This window comes from Triturus cristatus, chromosome 5_1 (genome assembly GCF_964204655.1).
Source record: "Triturus cristatus chromosome 5_1, aTriCri1.1, whole genome shotgun sequence".
In the NCBI taxonomy this organism is placed as follows: Eukaryota; Metazoa; Chordata; class Amphibia; order Caudata; family Salamandridae; genus Triturus; species Triturus cristatus.
The window spans coordinates 554,932,458-554,954,965 of record NC_140587.1 but is presented as its reverse complement, the minus strand read 5'-3'; the positions used below and the strand labels follow the sequence as shown (position 1 = coordinate 554,954,965).

General features: G+C 45.2%; 1 protein-coding gene across 3 annotated transcripts in view; it reads right to left on the bottom strand.

Annotated features, from left to right (window-relative positions):
- TRPA1 (transient receptor potential cation channel subfamily A member 1) overlaps window positions 1-22,508 on the bottom strand; it is a 1,005,076-nt gene that overhangs the window by 205,568 nt on the left and 777,000 nt on the right. For all 3 annotated transcript variants that reach the window (XM_085605436.1, XM_085605435.1, XM_085605437.1), the window contains exon 20: window positions 4,549-4,696. In XM_085605436.1, coding sequence (XP_085461562.1) covers window positions 4,549-4,696 — 148 coding nt within the window. The remainder of the gene's footprint in view (window positions 1-4,548; window positions 4,697-22,508) is intronic.

Sequence of the window (22,508 nt, the reverse complement as noted above, 5' to 3'; positions counted from 1 at the left end):
GGAGAGTGTCCTGACAGTTTTTTTTTTGTTTTCTCCTCTTTTGTATTCCCATCCAGAGGAACCAGGTCCCAGAATCTGAAGAAGACACAAGAGACAAGCGTGCCTCCCACTCAAGACCTTCTTTCCCCTCCCCCCTCTCAAGAGCGAAAAAGAACTTCTTCGAACCTAGTGACACTTAAGAGACAAGATCATCCTTTACAGAACGCTACTTCTTGCCTTTTTTTTTGTGTGTTTCTTTTTTCTGCTTTTTTTTTTGTCATCCTGGAAAGGATAAATAGAAGCAGATACCAGAATAAAGAAAAACAAAAAGAACTAATACCCTCCTGACTCTGCCCCTGGTTTTATTCATATCCGCACCCATGCCCAGAAATCCACAGGGTTTTCCCCGTTCGAACTGTTGTTCGGCAGACAGCCCCGTACACTTCTTGATATGGCCAGGGAACAGTCGGAAGAGGAGGAGGATGAGAGCAAACCCCTCCTGCAGTACAGTCAAGGGTTGCGTGATACGCTAGCAACCCTCTGGGAGGAAGTTCGTTCAAATATGGAGAGAGCACAGACAACACAAAAGAAGTATTATGACAGGGGCGCTAAACTAAGGGAATTCAAGGTGGGAGACCCAGTACTGATCCTTCTCCCCAGTACTGAAAAAAAATTGGCAAGGCCCATATAAGATATTACAAAAGGTTACTCCTGTCTCGTACCGTGTAGCTGTTCCCCATAAAACTCAAACAGGCCAAACGTATCACATAAATTTATTGAAAGCATGGGAGGACCCCCAACCGACATCTCCGGAGAAAGACGCACCAATATTACATATTAGCCTTTCTCAACCCCTGGACATCCCCTTTGTACTCCCATCCGGGATGGGAGAGGAACCCGTACAACTAGGTGCCCAGCTCTCCCCCACCCAAACACAGCAGATACAGACCCTTTGTAGCATGTATACTGATGTCATATCAGGAAAACCAGGAAGGACATCTCTAGTGGAACACAAAATAGATACCGAGGGTGCTGAACCAGTGAAAATGAAACCTTATCGCATACCAGCTGCACGCAGACAAGCCATGAATCAAGAGGTGAAGGATATGCTAAAAGCGGACATCATAGAGTCCTCACATAGCCCCTGGTCTTCCCCAGTCGTTCTCGTTCCTAAACCGGACGGGAGCATCCGTTTTTGCATTGACTTCTGCAAGGTAAACGCTAGATCCAAGTTCGATGCCTACCCTATGCCTCGTGTCGATGAACTAATTGAGCGACTGGGAGAAGCAAATATAATGTCCACAATTGATCTCACAAAGGGGTATTGGCAAATACCCCTTGCTAAAGAAGATAAAGAAAAATCTGCCTTCTCAACCCCCTCGGGTCATTATCATTTTAAGGTCCTTCCCTTTGGCCTTCATGGCGCACCGGCCACCTTTCAAAGACTGATGGATGTTCTCCTAAAAGAGCACCAAGCCTATGCTACGGCCTATCTGGATGACATTGTCGTCCATAGCCCGGACTGGGAAACCCACCTTACACATCTGAAGGCGATCCTAGACACCCTGAGACAAGCCGGTCTCACTATTAATCCCAAAAAAACGACCCTTGGAACAGACCACATACACTACCTCGGTTACGACATCCAAGCGGGAAAAATCAGGCCCCAGATGAACAAACTCGAGGCCATCATCCGAATTACCGTCCAACCACTAAAAAAGATGTCCGTTCTTGTCTGGGATTAGTAGGGTATTACAGGCGGTTTATACCCTGCTTTTCGGACATAGCCTCCCCTCTTACGGATCTCCTAGCTAAAAATACAACAGGAAGATCCTTCCATTGGTCCCAGACTCAGGAAAGTAGCTTCACTCTCCTAAAGAAAATTCTATGCAACGCCCCGGTTCTCACCTGCCCTGACCATACTAAAACATTTTTTCTGCAAACCGACGCTTCAGGGAGAGGGCTAGGGGCTATTCTATCCCAACCAGATGACAAAGGCAACTTACACCTGGTCCTTTTTGCAAGTAGAAAACTATTCCCTAGGGAGACCCGATACGCTACGATAGAAAAAGAATGCCTAGCCATCAAATAGGCAGTGGAAGCCTTACAGTATTACCTTCTGGGTAAACGATTCCTTCTTTTGACTGACCATGCCCCATTGACCTGGCTCTCTATGCATAAAGACTCAAACCCAAAAGTATTAAGGTGGTTTCTTGCATTGCAGCCGTTTGCTTTTTGTACCTTGCATGTCCCCGGGAAACTCCAGGCGAATGTGGACTACCTCTCCAGATATCCCGCGACTGAATGGCCCATACGTCCATTCCTGGAGGAAAGGCAATGTGATGATGCCTCATCACCGACGGAATGCGCGCACTCCTCCAACATGGCGGAGGAGGAAACCCTGAGAGGCAGCGGAGATAGCGGTCCAGACGCTCACGTCAAGACGGAAGCAGCGAGTGACGGGGGAGGGGTCAAAATGTGACTTTGCGCTACAAGAGGCGCGTATGGAGGTGAAGAGGACTCTCCCGGAGGAAGGCGACACAGCGGGAGATAGGGAGACAGAAGACACCCCACAGGAGGAGACAACACGACGAGGGAACTGGTTGGGACGAGAACCGAGGACCCAGGAGGACAACCGCTCTAAGAGCAGCGCCCTCGAGTCCGGTACTCCCACAGAGGAGGTGGAGAATGTGACTCCTCTTCCCACGGCCCAGGAGGGTCGGGGGTTTAGGCAAGTGCCAGGTTCTTCTTTGTTTTGGGGCTGGTGGGCGGGCATTCGGGGCACGACACTTTGAGCACCGATGTCCTCCCCTCACTTAGGCACCCCACAAGTAGGGTTACAGTGATGGTGGCACAAATCCCCCCTTCCTGTTAGAAGGTTCAGGAGAGTGTTTTCTCTTCTTTTGTATTCCCATCCGGAGGAACCGGGTCCCAGAATCCGAAGAAGACCCAAAAGACAAGCGTGCCTCCCACTCAAGACCTTCTTTCCCCTCCCCCCTCTCAAGAGCGAAAAAGAACTTCTTCAAACCTAGTGACACTTAAGAGACGATATCATCCTTTGCAGAATGCTACTTCTTGACTTTTTTTTTGTGTGTTCCTTCTTCTGGGTTTTTTTTTTGTCATCCTGGAAAGGATAAATATAAGCAGATACCAGAATAAAGAAAAACAAAAAGAACCCAAGTAATACCCTCCTGACTCTGGCCTGAAGTATATCTTGTAGAGGACCAAGGGTTAATAGATCCCGCCTGGGGTGACTCAAGACTACAGCTACTTATAGTCCTGACCCTGAGCAGTATTTCCAACGAAGATTTCCAGCCTACATTTCACAAGAGTTCCGTGGGCTGGTATTTTGTGATTCAGCTCGAGGTCCCTTCTTGATCCCTGGTCCATTGGCCTGTGGGTCCCTGTGATGGCAACTTTGACTTTTCGTGGGCTTTCCTGGTTGCTCCAGATGTGCCCTGACTCTCCATAGCTTGGAGGGTCCCCAGGACCTTGCTGGTCCTCACCGAAGCAGATTATCTCTGCCCACGTGGGTTGCAGTTGCCAAGGCTTGTTGGTGTTCGACCCAGACACTGACACCCCAACACTCGACATCCTTCATGGGACAGCTCACCTCTGCACTTTGGTTGTCGCAGACATCTCCTGGTCCCCGTGGCTGCAGAGTCAAGCATCCCATCATCTCACCTGAAGCACCCAACATCGGTGGGCATTTGTCTATCGTGCCCCTGGTCACCCTGAAGTGACCCAGAATATGTTCCCTCTTCTTTCAGGCTCTGCTCACCTCGGATCCAGGCTTGGATTCTACCGGACACTTTTCATCTTCCCGACAGCAGCACTTTTCCGCATCACGCCATTGAAAACAACGAAGGTTTCCGACATCACTTGACCCCTATGCACCCGGCTCCTCTGGGATAGTTAACACGGGTATCTCCGTACTCTCAAGGGTGCTGGCCTTAGAACTTTCTATGTTTGACAGGGTTTGCTGAATGTCCTCTCCGAAGTGTCCGTAATCTTTAAAATTCCAACTGTGACTTTCCCATAGGATTGTACAGGGCTCGCGCCTGTGTTCACACACTGCACCCGTCCTCCGTGGGTCCCCTGTGTCACTACTTTGGGTGGTTCCTTGGGGTCCCAGCGATTCTACGTGCTCTAGGCACTGTGTCTAGTTAAGTTGTGGTTGTTATACCACTTTTAGTATATGGTTTGGTCTCCCCCTGGGGCCCGCTGTGTATTGTGCTATTTACTGTAGTTCTAGTGATTTAATATTGTGTGCTTTGTGGTCTTATCTCATAAAGAGGTTAGTAGAGAGTGTTTAGTAATAAATACATATAGTTTATACATCTCATGTGTGGTTCTCCTTTCATTTGGTCATTCAGGAGGTGCTGATCTGGTAAAACAAGCTGCTTTACATTCCTTCGAGACTACCACTAGGACAGCTTTCAATAATGGTTGTCTTGAACCTAATCATCAATAAAGGTCGTTTGAACTGGTGCAAGGTGCCCACTTTAATTAGTAGACAGCATATACCAGGTGAACTTCTCAAAACGCTATTGAAAAAAACACACATACCTTTATTTGTAATGGCTTTGGACGATGGATTACAGTTGAGTTACTTGCATATGGATTGATGCAATTAAGAATTAAAAGAGTCAGTGGGATGAGTCCTAATGAATACACTGCTAAGTTCAAAATGTGAGCTTTGAATCCGTAGGCCTTCCTGTGAGAAAGAAAAGAGAAACAATTAGGTTTAAGGGTAACTAAGATTGCTTATGAGTTGAATATGATCCCCAAGGTCTTCAAAATGCAAAGTACATAATGCATTGGTAGTTTCATAATTAAGTAATAAAAAGTATTTTATACAGGTTTGTTGACAGTTTGTTGTACAGCAGAGAAAACTGCATAGGGCTAAAATGTTGTAGCTAAGATAAAGAGGGATAAAGGGACTCCCAACACTTTCCAACATTCTGGCTCCTTTCTGGGAAATTGAAATTACTTATTCATCTTCATACATTGTACCCCGGCATATCACCAGAATATGAGATTGAAAAAGCATGGTGATTTTAAAACGATCCAGTTCTGATAACTTTTCAAAGCCTATTTCCACAAGCCATTTGTAGAACCTACTCTTATGCTGTTCTAGACCGCATTCCTCAGTATCATTAGGGAAATGAACTAAAGATCCATGCATGGAGGACCTTATGATTAGTAATCCAGGCATAATATTTGTACCTAGGGGTTTGTATGCCACTTCACCACTTGAGATGGAAATCTCTGTATGAAAAAGCGTTCATGTTATCTAGTTTACTGTCCTTTTAATTAACCTCTGATGAAAACATTAAAGGACACTGCACTTGGGCACTAGGAGCTTAAGGTTACACAAACATGTGGAAGATCTAAAATCCATGGAATTTTCACAGTTGCACAAGGGGGCTTCTGCTGCTAGAGCGTCACTTTTTAGGACGCTCCGCCGGCGCAAGCTTTCAATCATATCTATAAGGCGACGCAAAACCACTCTGCGTGGCTTTGCATGCCTCATAGATATGGAGTAAGACATAGCAATGCCTTTGCCTTATTCTCAGTCAAGAATGCGTTCCATGGGCTTTGCAGTGGGTTTTCCCACGCAGCACCCATGGATCTTGACGCTGCCTCAGATATACTTAATCACGTAAATCTGGGGAAGTGCCACAAACTTACACCTCTCCAGAGCAGGTGTTAATAGGAGAAATATTTGTATTGCACCTCGTTTGTTCCCCTTTCCATGTGTGCTGCATTCTGAAACTCACATAGAAAGGGGAAAACACATCTCTGGATTGTTTTTGTGCAGGAAGGTGTACCTTCCTGCGCAAAACAATTTTTGCCTGAAATGGAGGCATCCTTGCACCATGGTACAAGGGCAGGGCCGGACTGGGAACCAAAACCGGCCCTGGCAAAGTGCTCGGCCGGCACCCCGGGGGTTGGGAGTGCCGCCGAGCTCTTTGCCAGGGCCGGTTTTCGGCCGATTTTTGTTACAGGGCCGATTTTGCAGCTATGCTGCAAAAACGGCCCTGTAACAAAAACGGCCCCCAGGGCCCCTAAACCGGCCCACACCCGTGCGGCGCACCGTGGGATTGCTCGGTGCCCACTACAGGCAGTCCGGCCCTGTACAAGGGTGCCTACATTGGCACTAGGCAGCACATTTGGCATCAGCACAGGTGGAAAGGACAGGATTGCACCGTATTTCATAATTATGGTTCATTCCTGCCCTTCACATTGGCATAGAGCAGCATAACAGGGAGACTTGCGGTGCTGCCCTACGACAATTCTTCATAAATGAGGCTCAAGTTTAAACATTCTAATATGTAGGTTGAAATTGAGAGGGCCAGGCCCGTACATTCTAGACCTGTTCTAGAATCGCAAGTCAATGTCTTTTTTTCAGCATGAAAGAGTGGAGGGGAGAGAAATCATTATCAATGTCAATCCATTCAAGTGGAGTTTCTCTAGATGCAAAGTAACCACAGACCACTCATTAAAGTTAGGTAATTTATTACAAAGCCAGATAAAGACACCTCAAAACGGGGGTGTAGAAATACATAAGAATCAACATAAAGCCAAATCTGTGATTAATGTTGAGTCGTTACAACATGCAAAAGACATATAACTCAAGAAATAGGATACAAAAGATCAAAAAGCATGAGTCCAAATTTCCCTGCTTCAGTTGGTGAAAATAAAACTTTAATCTATCCCTACACTAATGTTAGAGTCACATCCCCATTAAAGCATTCTTCTTTAGAAGTCTCCCCACACCAGTGAGTCAGGTAGCATGGGGCTATTGAGACAGAGCGCGCTCTGAGATGCTCTCTCTCCAAAGAGAGACAAAGAGGGCCCTTTCACTACTTGAAAAATTCTGTTATTACAGGCAGCCATAAATTACAACAAAATAGGTAGAATAAATCATCCGAATCAAATATTTGCACAGCAAGCATCTTGCTTGTGGGCCTTTAACAAAAAATGTGATTATCGAACATGGTCACACTAATATACAGTATTCACTATAATATCCCCTGGGGCCTATTCACAAATACATTTTGGAGTACGGAAACCAGTACTTCTGTAGACCTCTTTTTCATACGCTCATGCTGTTGCGAATTGCCACCAAAACATGTACAATGAGAATATTCAGAGAATGTTCTTATGCAGTTTGTACAAATAGTAAGGGCTGTGCCCTCTTTACACTTTTACTAATAGGGATTTGGATATTTCAGGGCCGATTCACAAAGTTGTGTAAGTGAATGTAAAAGAGTTCTCCTATAAATTTACATACCGTAATCATAAAGGTTTTTGTGATTCATCCTACATATTATTGCTTCAAGAGTCTCAGCAAGAAATCTGAGAATGGTTTATGCACAAAGGAGGCACTAAAGAAAAGGCTAATGAACATTTGACTTCACGATTCAACTGCAGCCACGTTTCATCTTGTTTATGTCCTTGGGTGACCCTGCGAAACTTTTGCTTCTTTCCCAACTTGTTGTTGAAGATAAGACTAAGGCCGACATGTTGCCGCCCCGCATGTGTTTATGTGAAAAAGACAACCTTTCACACCGGTATAAGACAATACTTGTGAAGTGAATGCTGCCTTGCATCAAACACGAATATTTAATGAAATACAGTCGAATGAAAACGAACACTTCAATAAATATGGCTGTGAATGTGAGTAGAATCAATGAGATGTAATATGCTGTTTGTAAATGGACATGGTTGTACATTACCACATATAGGGCCTCATGTAGGTAAATAAATTTTACCGGTTCTTAAATACCGAGCCGTACCGAATCGGTAAATTAGAATCGGTAAGTTATATGTAGGTAAAAATTCGGTAACAGTTACCGATTCGGTAACATTCGGTAATCACGAATCGGAATTCACCGAATCGGTAAATACCGAGGTGGAATTTACCGAATCGGTAAATACCGAGGTGGTATTTACCGAATCGGTAAATACCGAGGTGGTATTTACCGAATCGGAAAATACCGAGGTGGTATTTAGCGATTCGGAAAATACCGAGGATACTACCACCTTCCCTTAACTAAGTAGCTAATATCATAATTATGTCATAATAGAAGGTCTCATAGGCTTGAATAGGGGACCCCATACCTCAAAAATCAGCTCAGTGAAATCACATCACAGGAGCATCAGGAGCCGTCTCGCAGGAAGGCTCGTCTTCGGTCTGAATAATAAACATGATGTCTGTGATATGAAAAGCACCAACATTCAGGTATTTGCAGCTGCGCGTGTGTCATGGCTAAATAGTGGGTCGAACAACCTAGAGTGGAAAACATGCATTGTGTAAAATTCCAGACTGTGTGTCACAGCATGTACAGACCAAGGTCGCTGCGCAGAGCTTGGGAAGGGAACAACAGAATGCACTCGTCTGAAGGAAGTCTCGAGTCAGCAGTTTATTCAAGAAAGAACATGTAAACGCAGTGTCATGTGCAAAGACAAAAAGATGGCTACATAACATTCAACGTGGTTATGCTAACTGAACAATGTATGTACGTATTCAGGGAGAACTCACTACACGCCCCCTTGAGCGAAGCAATATTTAATAGGCAAGAAAAGAGAGAACGCAGAGTTCAGTTTCGTCAGAGCAGAACAAGGCGTAACCAATGCAGCGCCAAAGTCCTAAAGTCCAATTAATTGCAGCATAAAATTCCAAAAAACACAATGCAAGTATAGAAAAAAACTCAAGCCGACCATCAGGAAGAGAAAAAAGAGATAGAAAAGAAATAAATGTTGCGCCAGGGTGCTGTCCAGTAGCACAGGCGCAATGGACGACAATCCAGTTAATCCATGAATGTATAGGCAGCATATGTGGCCACGGCTTCCAACAAAAAATCGTTTGCAGGGCCACTAAAAGTCTCAGCCATCCAATTAAGTAAAGAAAAGGAACATACGTGTTCTCCAACCAACGGAGCCTCTAGCACAATCAGAGGGCACCCGGAATGTTCCTCCAAATAGCTCATGGACAAGAAGTCGTAGGCTGCCGCTGAGATGTCCCAATTACCCAGGATACCATGCGCCGCACCACACGCCATGATCCGGACACCAGAACAGGACAACTCGTGAGACACTAAGGGCCTCATCAGTCGATCGAAATCCGGCACCGGAGACACCATGTTGGTCAAGCACAAATCCAGAGGCCATTCAAAGGGACAATCCAGGCAGTGTAATACAGGTTGTACGCAGGTGAAGTAGGAATACCTGAAGGATAATCCATAAGCCAGGCTCAAAGTCGCCAATGGCAGAGTACCATAAAAGTCAAGCATCCGATCACGAAGAAGATGCAGACGGGACAGGTGCTCGTGTGGCACAGAAGAAGCAGCCATTCCGGAGTATGAAAAGGAAAAGCAGCACACCTGCCACTAGCGCCAGGAGCAGCGGGACAACACCAAAGATGCTCGAGAACAGTGAATGAACAAATGCAGGAATTACACCAAAAATAGGTTGGAAAGAGGTCACGAGACCCGAGCCCACATGTGTAAAAAAAAGAGCCAGGCCGGTCGTGGACGAGGCATTGAAAATAGTTTGGATCAAAGAGCCGAAATGCAGGGGGAGGTCAGTATTCAGAGGCGCCTGTACCTCAGTGCGCGTATTAGCAACGTGAAGGACAAATGTTTCACGAGAGGAAGTCAAAGGCACCTCTTTGTGGGACAATAGCGCTCTATTCTGCTCAACTTGTTGAACTCTGCTTTCAAGGTTGGAATCGAAGGCCAGATGGAAACATCCAGCCGCACATGCGGGGGTGGAAGAAGAACAGTATTGCAGCAGACAACTTTATGCGAGACAGTTATGTACGGGATTCCCACTCACATCCCGCAGCAAGCTTCATTATTCAACATTATATAAATACCGTTTGCAAGCAGAGTGAAAGGAGGTGTAATCACAGGCACTGGGATACCTCGTAGGACGCACGCCAAATTCGGGGCTTGTACATTGCATGCGCCGTGTACTTGCATGTGCCTATTGTCTCATGTATGAATCCTAGAAGAGAGAGTGCTAAAGCTATTATCTATAACGGCTAAAGCCTTCTCCATGTTTGCTTGGTCAATAGCTCTCAATCTGGAAGCCGCCTCACTGTGCGACAACTTGCAGACTTCGTTGTAAATAGCATACGCCCACCTTTTGGTTGTGCCACCCACAGGACCTTTCACAAAATCATTCAATTCGGTATGCACATTGATGGAGTGGGTGGACTTCCTGATCCTGTAGATGTGCTCTGTGTCAGCTGGTGGACAGATTGGGATGTGTGTACCATCAATGCAGCCAATGGAATGGGGGAACTGTGCCGTGTGAGAAATGTCTGTTTTTGTTTACTGCAGTGCAGCCTGTGTGTTGTGGAAGCTGATGTAGTGGTGCATTCTCTGCATCATGGCATCCAGGAAATTCCTGAAGGAACGGGACAGGCAACTCTGGGATACACCACCCACCGCAGCTGTCACCACCTGATAACTGCCGGATGCCAACAGATGTGGGCTGCAGAGCACCTGCACATGTGGGGGTATGGCGTGCGCCCTTCTTATTGGCTGGTCCAGGAGTGGGTGCAGGTCCCTGATTAAGGCCATGATGGTTTCGGGGTGTAGCCTGTACCTCTCATGTATCTCTGCATCAGTCAGCTGGAATAGTGTGATGCGCTGTCTGTAGATGCGTTCCTCCCGTCGCCACACCCTCAGTCCTGCTGCCTGTAGATGTAGGCGCCTTGCAATGACGTACATAGCGGGCATGTTGTCCACGCTGTTGCATTTTGGGATTGCTTATCTGCACTGTTGATGGTTACCACCTGCTTTCAATCCGTGTTAATTACCGACTCTTATTTACCGATTTTCTTGGATTTCTTAATTACCGAGTGCTCCTACATGTCATTTTCATTTTTACCACTTCATATTTACCACTTCATATTTACCGATTCGTTAATTATGTATTCGGTAACTCTGATTCGGTATTTTGGAATTCGGTAAATATGAATCGGTATTTACCGCCTCATATTTACCGAAAAGTGGTTTTTGGACTCCTACATCTCACTTGTCTGAATACCGGTCGGTAACGGCATATTTACCGAATATCGGCCGTTACCGACCGGTATTTGGCTACCTACATGAGGCCCTTAGTACACAAATGCTGGTCTTAGATTATGATAATGATAATAAAAAGGTAAATGGCGCTAATTTTGGCATATTTGACTGGAATATCACATGCATGGCAGCCCAGGTAGAAACAGGGGAGTGATCATTAGACCAAGTGTTAAATCTATAGTTATCATAAGCTGCTGACAAGAAACGATTACGTATTTGAAATGTGGGGAACTAACCTAATGTAATGTCACATGGTCTTCACGCAAAACCTTACGTTTCAGCATACTGTTTTACCAAGCAGTTTAAGTCAGATCAACAAAAACAGAGGACTGAGCAAACACCAATTAAAAAATGCACCAGCAAGTTTAACTTATTGTTATTAAATTGCAAGCCTGACCCACATTCCGTAGATAATTCCTGAATCCACGAATATAAAGTCTGAGGACAGTGAGGCCCAATGATGTGCACTGCCTACTCCACAGGAAGCCAGTTTCCTGACAAACTCTCTTAGGACAAGCAACTTCACCAACAAGCATTGGCATAGCCAATAGGTCTCGCCTTTGGAACCTTATTAGTGTTTAGCCATGCAACAATTGATGTTGTTGCACCAAGGATATTGTGCTGGATAACTAAACACTTATAAGGTCCCAAAGGCGAGACCTATTGGCTATGCCAATGCGTGTTTGATTTTCGGTCCTGCAGGACTCATGCTGAACAAACCATCTAGATATATTAAGTTAGAGGGGATCTTGTTAATGAGTTTATAATACACAAATACATCATACTCAATTGTGTTTGTAAACAATCCGGACATCTGCATCTTTAATTACACTTGCAAAAGTCACTTTGAAGTCAGACTTGTTTGAACCTTACTTTCATTATAACTGAGCCCTCCATGTCCCACCCCCACAGCACCAGAAATAGGCAGGAAGTCCACAATCTTAGAAGCTGTTTGTTGAGGTGGTGTCATGCTTCTTATGGTGCAGTTAATCATGTGTTGTGACTATCAATGAAATGGCCCAAAAGGTAATTTAGGAAGTCAAGTGGGTTTAGGAGTTCAGTTAATCTGAAACACTTGCATTGTGATCAATTCGATTTGCTTAAATGCAGAAGAAAATTCATATTTTTTAAAGAGCTGTTAATTACATAGACTGAACCTCCACAGTGTCTCAGCTAATTTTATTGACCTCCATTGTCATGCATGCGGACATTCAGCCGAATGGACTCAAACACCCCACCGTCTTCCAGGACCATATTTGAGGTGCGAGTATTGCCAGGGTGTTGCATACAGTATCTCTGAATGTTTCACCCTAAGGGCAGCACTACTCCACCTCATGATATTTCATCTTCTTTGCAATACATCAAGGGGAAAAACTAGCCATTCTGCCCGGTATGGCAGAAGATACCTATGCTGCCTATCTCAAATGAAATCCTTGTTTTTTCATACTTTTTTCGCTGACTTACCTGCATATGCAAAGGGTATCTTTTCATCTGGGTTAAAACTAAACTTTTCTTTTCATTGGGGTGTTAGGCGGTCGATCCTTGCTACCTACGACAACTGAGAGGAATGAACATACTGTCGAATAGTGACTCTTACGAACCCACTGGCAGTTCCAGCAGTCCAATCAAAAATGTTTTATATAGGTTGTAGAAAATTGACTTTTTAAAAGTGAAATTCAATTTTGCAGCTGCGGCGAAATAACCAGGCAGCAAATGGGTACATAAAGTGAACAACTGAAAATTATTAACAGAAATAACATAAATTACCACTTTTCATAGTAGTTCATTAAAGGCACCCATAAGTCATCACCCATAACACTGGTAGCATATTGCGCACACACTTACTACATCACAACAAACAAAATGGCGGCAAGTGGGCAGTACTCGAATACATCCCTTGCCATTTTAGTTTGGTGTTAATCAAGCATAAACAAATATGCAATGTCTGGGCTTAAAGAGAAAAAAGTTAACAATCAAGAAAGCGTGCTGGCAAGAGAGTGGGGTTGTTTCTTTAGCACTTTGGCATGAATAAGCCACCTATGTGCGTAATCAGTAGATTTACTGACGTCAGTCAATGCACTTCTCGGACCTGCTATGGAGAGGGACCCCTCCCGCCCTGATGTGCGGGGACAGACTGTTAACAGAAATGGGCACACAGTGGAAACCTCCACATGCATACAGACATGTAAACCCGCTGCAGGGAACCTCAGCAGGCCCCATGTTGATATCCCATTGATATGATTCCCCCTTATTTCACCTCATCAGAAGCAAACAATGAGTCAGCCCTGCTGAAATTTGAACATGTGCAGTGGCGCCCGGGACGTTTTCCAGCTCCCTTGAAAAATGAAAGCACAACTCCCTTCAAGTAGCTCTGATAAACTTGCGAAGGTCGGATTCTTGTCTCTACCCAATTATCTACAAGAACCCGCTCAGGTCGCCAGGATCTTTTTACTTGCCAAATAGCATAGAGGGAAGAAACACAATTATCAGAACGTATCTACCGCAATTTGACATCATTCATAAAAGAGGACTCAAAATCTGGGGGTTTGACCTTTTATTACCAACAAAAACATCTGAATATATAGGTACCTCAATACAAGGCACAAGTGATAAATGGGAACTAACACAAATGCTACTCTACGAAGTATCCGCATTCGACTAAAAATAAAAAAAATTACAGCTTCTAAAAGCATCAGGTACAAAATTGCTATCGTGATGTCAAGTTTCAAAGTCATTAATCATAACATTTCTGTCCCTACTCTATTCTAAAGTGGCATTCCTACACAACATTCCCTCCCAAGCGAGAAAAGCATAAAAGGTGTCAGCAGTGAAACTTCCTAAGAAGTCTTCACTTCATGAGAGCTCGATGTATGGTGATCCTTCTAGCCTCCCGCCTAAGTCTCGTCTGCCCAACCCACGGGGCACTGTCCCTAATACAAAACCCCAAAATCTTTGCACACGCTCTTTAGCACACCCCTTCAGACAGGTCTTCCTTCTGTAAATTTCCATCCAGAGTTTTTCATCTTCCTTTATTCATTAATTCGACCTTGGGTCCCAGGCTCCTTCTGTACTAGGAGTTGCGATTTCACATTCTAATTCACTCCCCTCCAGTCTGCTCCTCGTATCTCAACTCCTACAACAAAGACTTATTCTAACTAACGAGCTAAATGTCCTTGCACCTGCAACAGAAACATGGGAACGGAAAAACCTTTGCATCATGAAGTTTTACATTTCACTGCAATTTAAGCTTTACTAAAAGCCCTGTCAGCCTAATAAACATAGCTAAAATAAGGAACAAATAGGCCTTCTCTTCTACATAGACAATTAGGCCTTGCAAATAATCATCTTATACCTGTACATAAGCAACCTACATTCTAACTTCTTAACATAACCTACAATTACTTAATACATCACATCATTACAGAACTAAACATTAAACGTAATACAAATACACTTCATAATAACTGATGGCCTTTATTTCTCTCAAGGCCTGATTACATCTCTACATCTCTATATCAAAGAATATATTTCTATAATAATTCTAAACACTCTTGAATTATATACGGGTGCTGACTAACAGTGAATATGGTGCACCCCTACAAATCTTAACCACAATGACGCTCTCTCAGTTCCCCCCTTTGATGACAACTGACATCACATCATCCCAATCTCATTTTGTCCTATAGAGATCCAATTTAAACAGAAGTGGTAGCCATCCTGCTCTGTCGGAAACCCTCCATTCTTTTAAGGTCCTGATAATGACTATCCTGTATATGCGCCATTCGTCTCTCATGCGCTCTGAGAGTCCTCTCAGTCTTATTTCCTCTGTACCACTTAAAAGCTCTTACAAGTCCCCACAGACAAATCACGCAAACCACCACAATGACTATTGGCTTCAGCACGTATCCAAAAACCCCTTTTATCAAATCTGCAAACCAGGTCCCTACGTGCCCAAATCCCTTGCCAATCTTTTCCCACACATTCTCTTCCGCCAAACCTGCAATCTCTTGGTGAATCGTAGTAATGTTAACTATATATTTCTCCAACTCCTTGCTATTGTCTGGAATATACGTGCAACATTCCTCAACTTTCAACAATTTACAGACTCCGCCCTTTTTTGCCAATAATACGTCTAATGCAAGACCATTTTGCAAAACCATCGTTCTTATCGATAGCATCTCTCCATCCACCAACAGCAATGATTTCGCCGTGTTCATTGACAACTCATCAACCACGGTCGCTAACTTTCGTATTTTCACATCATTCAAGACCACGCCCAAACTGGGTATCATTGCTCCAAAAATATCACCAATCACTGCTCCTGCATTTGCAACTCTCCGCACTCTAGAATGATGTCCGGTCTCCAGCAGATTCAAATCTTCTGCGTGATATATCTTCGGGAAAATAACAGCCAAATAACAAGTGCCATACCACTTCACAGGCAATCTCACGTATGCATTCTTTCCACATACATAATACACTGTGGGAATCACTTGTACCAGACCTTGCAAGAAATTCTTAGCTGAATCTTCCATAGTAAAGGCATGATCACACGTACTATGTCCAACCCAGGTTTTGTCATTATCAGTCTGAGCAACACAAAAATTCCCCTTCTGTACGTGGTCTAAAGCTATAGGTCCATAACTTCCCTTTGACTTATGTAGTTTTTCCTCATCAGTCCAGTCTACTGACTTCTTTCCTTCATCTTGGTTCTGGGTTAATTTTCTATACCTATCTTCGACTTGACCAATAAATTTCTTTTCAGTGTCTGATAACAAACACGTCAAATTATGTCTATGCGCATACGCTGTATCTAAACTTGTAGTCGGTATGAAATAAGTCCGAAGTCTTTCTTCCTTCTTATCCCCATCATACTTGTTCAAATGCTTAAATGCCCAAACTGTTTCCTCTCATAGAACAGGCTAAGCAATAAACTGCAAGAGATCCCATATGATAATGGAAGGTGATGGTATCTAATACCCTCATCTACGGAAGCAGACAGCTGTATACACACATAGCAATCCTTCGCCTCCATTGCATCAACATACTCATACAACAGCTTCGCATAAGCATTAAGTTTGAAATCACTTCTAGACAGATCTATATGAAACATACGACTTTCTTCTAGTGTCAAAGCTCTTCGGGCTCCTATGGTAACCCCCTTTTTACTGGAAGTGGTAGGTGTAGGTGTCCCCTGAACCTCCCCCTCCTGCTCGTGTGACACTATATAAGATGCTATAACTATTGCAAATATAGCAACTATCACTACCCCTAAAGTGTACCTATCACTAATTTGGCTCTACGATGTGAATTTCCAGCTTCAGCCACCTTCACACTTTGCTCAGAGTCCGGTTCAATGACAATGGGCAAAAGTCTCTTTCTCATCTAGACTTGTGTCTCAACTCAGTGCAATCGATTCGGAATATTGATGGTCAATATTCCCTCGATCTCCAGTCCTGGAATCTTCAGCAGCACTTCCACTTTCGGATTCGGATAACTGCTGACCAGTGTGATCGATCTCAGCCTCCCCGTGCTCAGCAAACCTGGCATCTGTCACTGCGTATGTCCACTCTGGCGAGGCGTACTTTTGACACGGCACTCTTGCTCTCCTCGATCTTCTCAGAGCATCTGGGGCTTGATCTTCGTCACTCTGCTCTGATTCTGACGCTTCAGAAACTGGGGCAAGATCTCTTCTTGGTACCAATCTCAAGTTTACCCGTTTCTGGCTCACGGGCCAAACTCTTTCTGCTTCTGTGGCACCACTGCTCTCCCTTCCGGTACCCTCTGCACTGCTCTCTTCTTCGTCAGAATTTGACTCAGTACTGCTCACTGCAACTTCTCCTTCCTCTGTGTCCGATTCAGGGTTACTCTCACATCCCCTTTCAGCTCGGTCCAGTGCACAACCAGCTGCGTCAGCAACCCCTACAGCTTGACTTGCCCTCTCAGATGGCTCTGCCACCTCAGCTGGGTTTTCATTCACAAGAGGGGCTGTATCTTCCAAGGGTGCTGGGACTCTACGGGTATGGGAGGCATGCACCCAGTTCGGCAATCTCCCACACTTCACTGCCGTGTTCGTGACTAGGATGACTTGGTATGGCCCACGCCAACGAACATCCAAGCAACTCTTCTTCACGTGTTTGCGCACCAGTACCCAATCTCCTGGGCACAAGTCATGTCACAGGTCACTTGCGGCTGGAACAGCTACTGCCTGCACCTGCTGGGACACAGAACGGACCACATCAGCCAGGCCTTTACAGTAGTCGAGAATTAAATCATCAGTGATATTAATCAAAGCAGTGGCAGGTATTGCTGGCACACGCATCGCTCTCCCCATGAGGATCTCATGGGGTGACAATCCAGTTCTCCTATCAGGCACACTCCGGAGACTCATGAGAACCAAAGGCAATGCGTCTGGCCACTTCAGAGAAGTTGAAGAGCACACTTTTGCCATCCGGGCCTTCAATGTCCCATTAACTTGTTCCACAATACCAGAAGCCTCAGGTCGGTAACTGCAGTGCAACCTTTGATCTACATTTAAGGCAGCACAAAGCAATTTCATGATTTCGCTGTGGAAATGCATTCCTCTGTCTGATTTAAGAGAGGTCGGGAAACCGAACCTCGGAATAAGCTCCCTCAGCAGTAACTTGGCTACAGTTAGTTTGTCACATCTACGTGTTGGGTAAGCCTCCACCCATCTAGAAAAGACACATACTATGACTAATATGTACCTCAACCCATTACACTTTGGCATCTCAGTGAAATCCAACTGCATTCTGTTGAAAGGCCCACCTAACCTCCCTATATGACTCAATGTCACAGCTGTTATCTTCCCTACATTCATTTGTTGACAAGTGACACACCTCTGGCACACAGCTTCGGCCACCGCCCGAAACTTCGTATTATACCATGTTTGGCGAAACACTCGTACCATCACATCTCTACCAAGATGTACAGCACCATGTATTAATCTTGCCATTGGGTTCAACAGATATTCCGGTAACACAGTTCTCCCATCACTGGAAACCCAAACATCCACGTCTCCTTTCTCACATCCAGCTCGCACCCAACTATCCCGTTCCTGGTCAGACACTTCGTCCTGCAGCTGTTTTAGCTCTTCCCATGTATCAGCCATGGCTAACATCACGCTGAAGTCGGTTCTCTCTTGGCTTCCCTCAACATGTCTTTCCGTAAAAGTACATCCCTGTTATGCACAAAATCGAGCAACCTCATCTGCATAATTATTACCTAGTGACACAAAATCATTCCCTTTCGGGAGAGCAGAAAACTTTACAACTGCAATTTCATCTGGACATTGGAATGCTTCCAACAATTGCCTCACATAATCCCCATTTCTAATGGGTGAACCGGATGATGTCATGGACCCTCTCTGGGACCATAGCTGTCCGAAGTCATAAACGACACCAAACCCATTCTGGCTATCCGTATAAATCGTTATACGGATCTTGTCAGCGGCCAAACAGGCACGAGTCAAGGCAATAAGTTCAGCCACCTGTGCGGAGTATACTCCTTCTAAACAAGCGGCTTCAACCACTCCAGTGATGGTACATACAGCAAACGCTGCTTTCAAATGACCAGCACTGTCTCTCAAACATGAACCGTCCACAAAGAATATTTCATCTGAATCTGGAAGTGGTTCATCGACAATATCAGGTCTAGGTTTGGTGCACAATTCAGTCACATCGAGACAGTCATGATCCTCACAATCTTCATCATCTACATTTGGGGTAGGTAACAATGTGGCAGGATTCAAAACAGAACACCTCTTCAAAGTCAAATTCTCTGCCGCAAGAATGACTTGTTCATAACACGTCAACCTATTGTTTGTGAGGTGCTGTGTTTTAGTCTTGGTCATCAATAGTTCAACAGAATGTGGCACATGCACAGTAAGCGGGTGACCCATTAGAATGCTCTCACATCTTTCGATACTGACACCTGTTGCAGCAACGGATCTGAGACATCCGGGCAACGCAGAGGCTACTGGATCTAAAGTAGCTGAAAAATAGGCGACTGGTCTACGGACATTCCCATGAACTTGAGTTAACACTGCCAATGCGCAACCCTCCTTTTCGCAACAGAATAGTGCGAAGGCCTTGTTATAGTCCGGCATCCCCAAAGCTGGGGCGCAACACAAGGTCTCTCTCAGTCTCAAAAATGACCTTAAACTGTCTTCATCCCATGGTACCGGATCACTCACAACTTTGCGCGTCAGCCGCTGTAAGGGCTTCGCTTCAAAGGAAAAGTTTGGGATCCATTGGCGACAATAACCAACCATTCCCAAAAACATTCGAACTGCCCTCTGGGTAGTCGGAACAGGCATTTTCAAAATAGCCTCAATACGATCTGGTGACACCTTCCTTTTACCTTTTTCAATCCGGTGACCCAGGTACTGTACTTCACTCAGACAGTACTGTAATTTATTCGGAGACACCTTATGCCCATTCTCCGCCAGGTAGTTCAACAACGCTACCGTATCAATCCTGCAGGCGTCTTCAGTTTTTGACGCCACGAGCAGATCATCAATGTACTGCACAAGGACAGAATCCTGTGGAAGCACCAGACCTTCGAGGTTTCTTTTCAAAATCTGATTGAAAATAGACGGGCTCTCAGTATATCCCTGTGGGATACGACACCATGTTAACACACGATTTTCCAGCCGAAAGGCAAAAAGAAATTGGCTCTCCTCATGCAGAGGGATCGAGAAAAGGCTTGACACAGGTCGACCACTGTGAACCATTCCACTTCACATGGGATTTGGAACAGGATCACAGATGGATTCGGTACCACGGGACAACATGGGAGAACTATCTCATTGATTTTTCGCAAATCTTACACTATCCTGAATTTTCCGCTCGGTTTCTGTAATCCCATAATGGGCGAATTACATGGGCTACCCATGATCTCTCTCCGAATTCCCTGCTTAATCATAGACTCGATTACGGGTCTAATTCCCTCAATAGTTTCAGTTGATAACTTATACTGGGGTGTTCTCGGGTACTCTACGTTTGGCTTAACCTGGATTTTCACTGGATCTACTCCTTTAACTAGTCCGATCTCTTCACCACTGAGTTTCCATACATCAACTGACACGGAGTCCCTCAGATCGAATGGGAGTTCTTCCACCGTTAGTGCTGGATACATTTCCACACACCAATGTTGGTTCGCAACCTTAAAGGTCGCATCATCATCCCTCGTCTGCACTTCCACTCCCTTCGGGGTGCAGTAGATAGTGCAGTTAAGCTTGCACAATAGATCTCTTCCTAACAAGCAGACTGGACTAGAATTGCACACCACAAACTGGTGTCGGTCCCTGAAATTCCCTATCCTGATGGGTATGGGTTCCGTCAGTGGGCTAGTCAGTTTCTTATTTGCCACGCCAATAACTTGGATCATTTGTCCAGAAAGGGGTGGATCCGGAACCGCTGCAGGCCTTACAGTCGATCGCGTAGCACCCGTATCAACTAAAAAGGTCGTAGGGTGACCATCGATCTCAGCTTCCACAAAGTCCCCTCTGATCTACCTCTAGGACAGCTCCGAGCGTACAATCATTCTCTCCCCTCAAGCAGGGTCTCGCCACTGAATCTGGGTCATCTTCCCCATTCACTTCGAACAGGGGCATCTGCACATAGGTCCGAGCTCCCTGCTGCATATTCGGTATCCTGGGCGGTTGGGGAACCTGCACCTGCGGAGCACCCGTCCCCCCTTTGGCCATCCTAGGTCGCGTCACTGTAGGGACTGTGTCCGCCACAGGAACCTGAGCTATCTCCCCTTCTTGCTGTATTTGGTTCAACGGGTTCAAAGGACACTCGCATCTCCAGTGTCCAATCTGATGACAAAGATGACAAGCTGTGGTCTTTTTCAATACCGCCACATCTATTCCTGTCCTAGGGTCTATTCCCCTTGGCCTTCCTTGTCCCTGGACATTCTGCACTCCTCCTTGATAATTTCCCTGCCTCCTTCCCAATGTTCCTCCGTTAGGCTGTCCCTGGCCTGTCTGCATCTGTACCAACAGCAAATTGTCTTTCAGTTTCCTTTGCTTAGATTCTATCTCATCACTACAGTATCTAGCATACCGTATAATCTCATCCACTGGCTTGTTCTGCCAACAAATAAAATGCTGCTGTATCATGAGGCTAACCTCTGGCCTCAATCCCAACACAAATTTAGAAACAAACTGTCCCATGTCTTTGGTATCCAATGCATCTAGGCCACTGTACTGTTTAAAAGCTCGCAAAAGCCTCTCATAAAACTCATGCACTGTCTCCTTAGGCTCTTGCACTGTTCTATCTATCTTCACCCAGTCAATGTCTTGAGGCGAAATTTTCGACTTCAACCATGTAATTACCTGTTCGAACTTTTTCATCACTATCGGCGACGGACCATTTGTAATCGGGTTCCTGTCGGGCTCCGAGGCCGGCCACTCAACCGCAATTTTACATGGCGACCACAGATCCCCCGGAACCACTATGTCAAACAAAGTGTTCAAATCAATCCACAGTACTTTCGAGATTTTGACAAAGCGATCAACTTGCTTATACCACTCCACAGGCTTTTCCCTCAAACGGGGAAAATCATTTGTAAAGGCAGCCAAATCACCCCTACTCCAAGGTACATGAACGTATCCTCCATTCTGTACCTCCCGTAAAGGGAAGTTCCCTATCTCCGTTATGCCTCCACCCGGAGGTGGCGTCTCTCCTACTCCTCCCCTGGAGCTTTTCTTCTTTGACCACCTTTCTTCCCATTTATCAAGCATCATGCATGCCCGCATTGCTATGATTAGATCTTTGACATGGGTTCTCAATCCCATGACTCTTTTCTCTTCTAGTTCCTGATCACTGTACTGTAACCTATGATTTCCTTGCAATGCTTTAGTCTTCGACAAATCCACCCCATATCTCTTGGCCAACTCTGACAATTTCTCATGTGCTGTCCACGCTTTGCGAGTCACATCCTTCGCTACAAAGAGTAATTCATCCTGTTCGTACGTTAACATTCTCTCAAGGGGTACATTTCCACATATTATCTCATCCACTTCTGCCTATAGTCTTACGACATCTAGCATCCTCCCTCTCAGGGCTCCCCTCAGTACTTCTCAACAACCTGCCCCATCTCTTTAGTCGTACCCACATTCTCGTTCCTGTGGCCTACTCTCTCCTGACATGCTCATAGGAACAGAACGATTTACAATAGTCCCTCGTTCCCTCTCTGCTTCCAACACACTTTGACTTTGGGTTCTCACTGGTGGTGTCCACATTCGCATGTCTGATCTTGACTCGGCCAAAGACCTTGGTCTCCCAGGCCACGACTCTCCTTGCCCTCTCGAGGAGTCTGCTGTAGCTGGCAGCGGCTTACTCCATTCTATAGACTTCGGAGTCTGCTCCATTCTCCTCACTGACCCACTTCCTT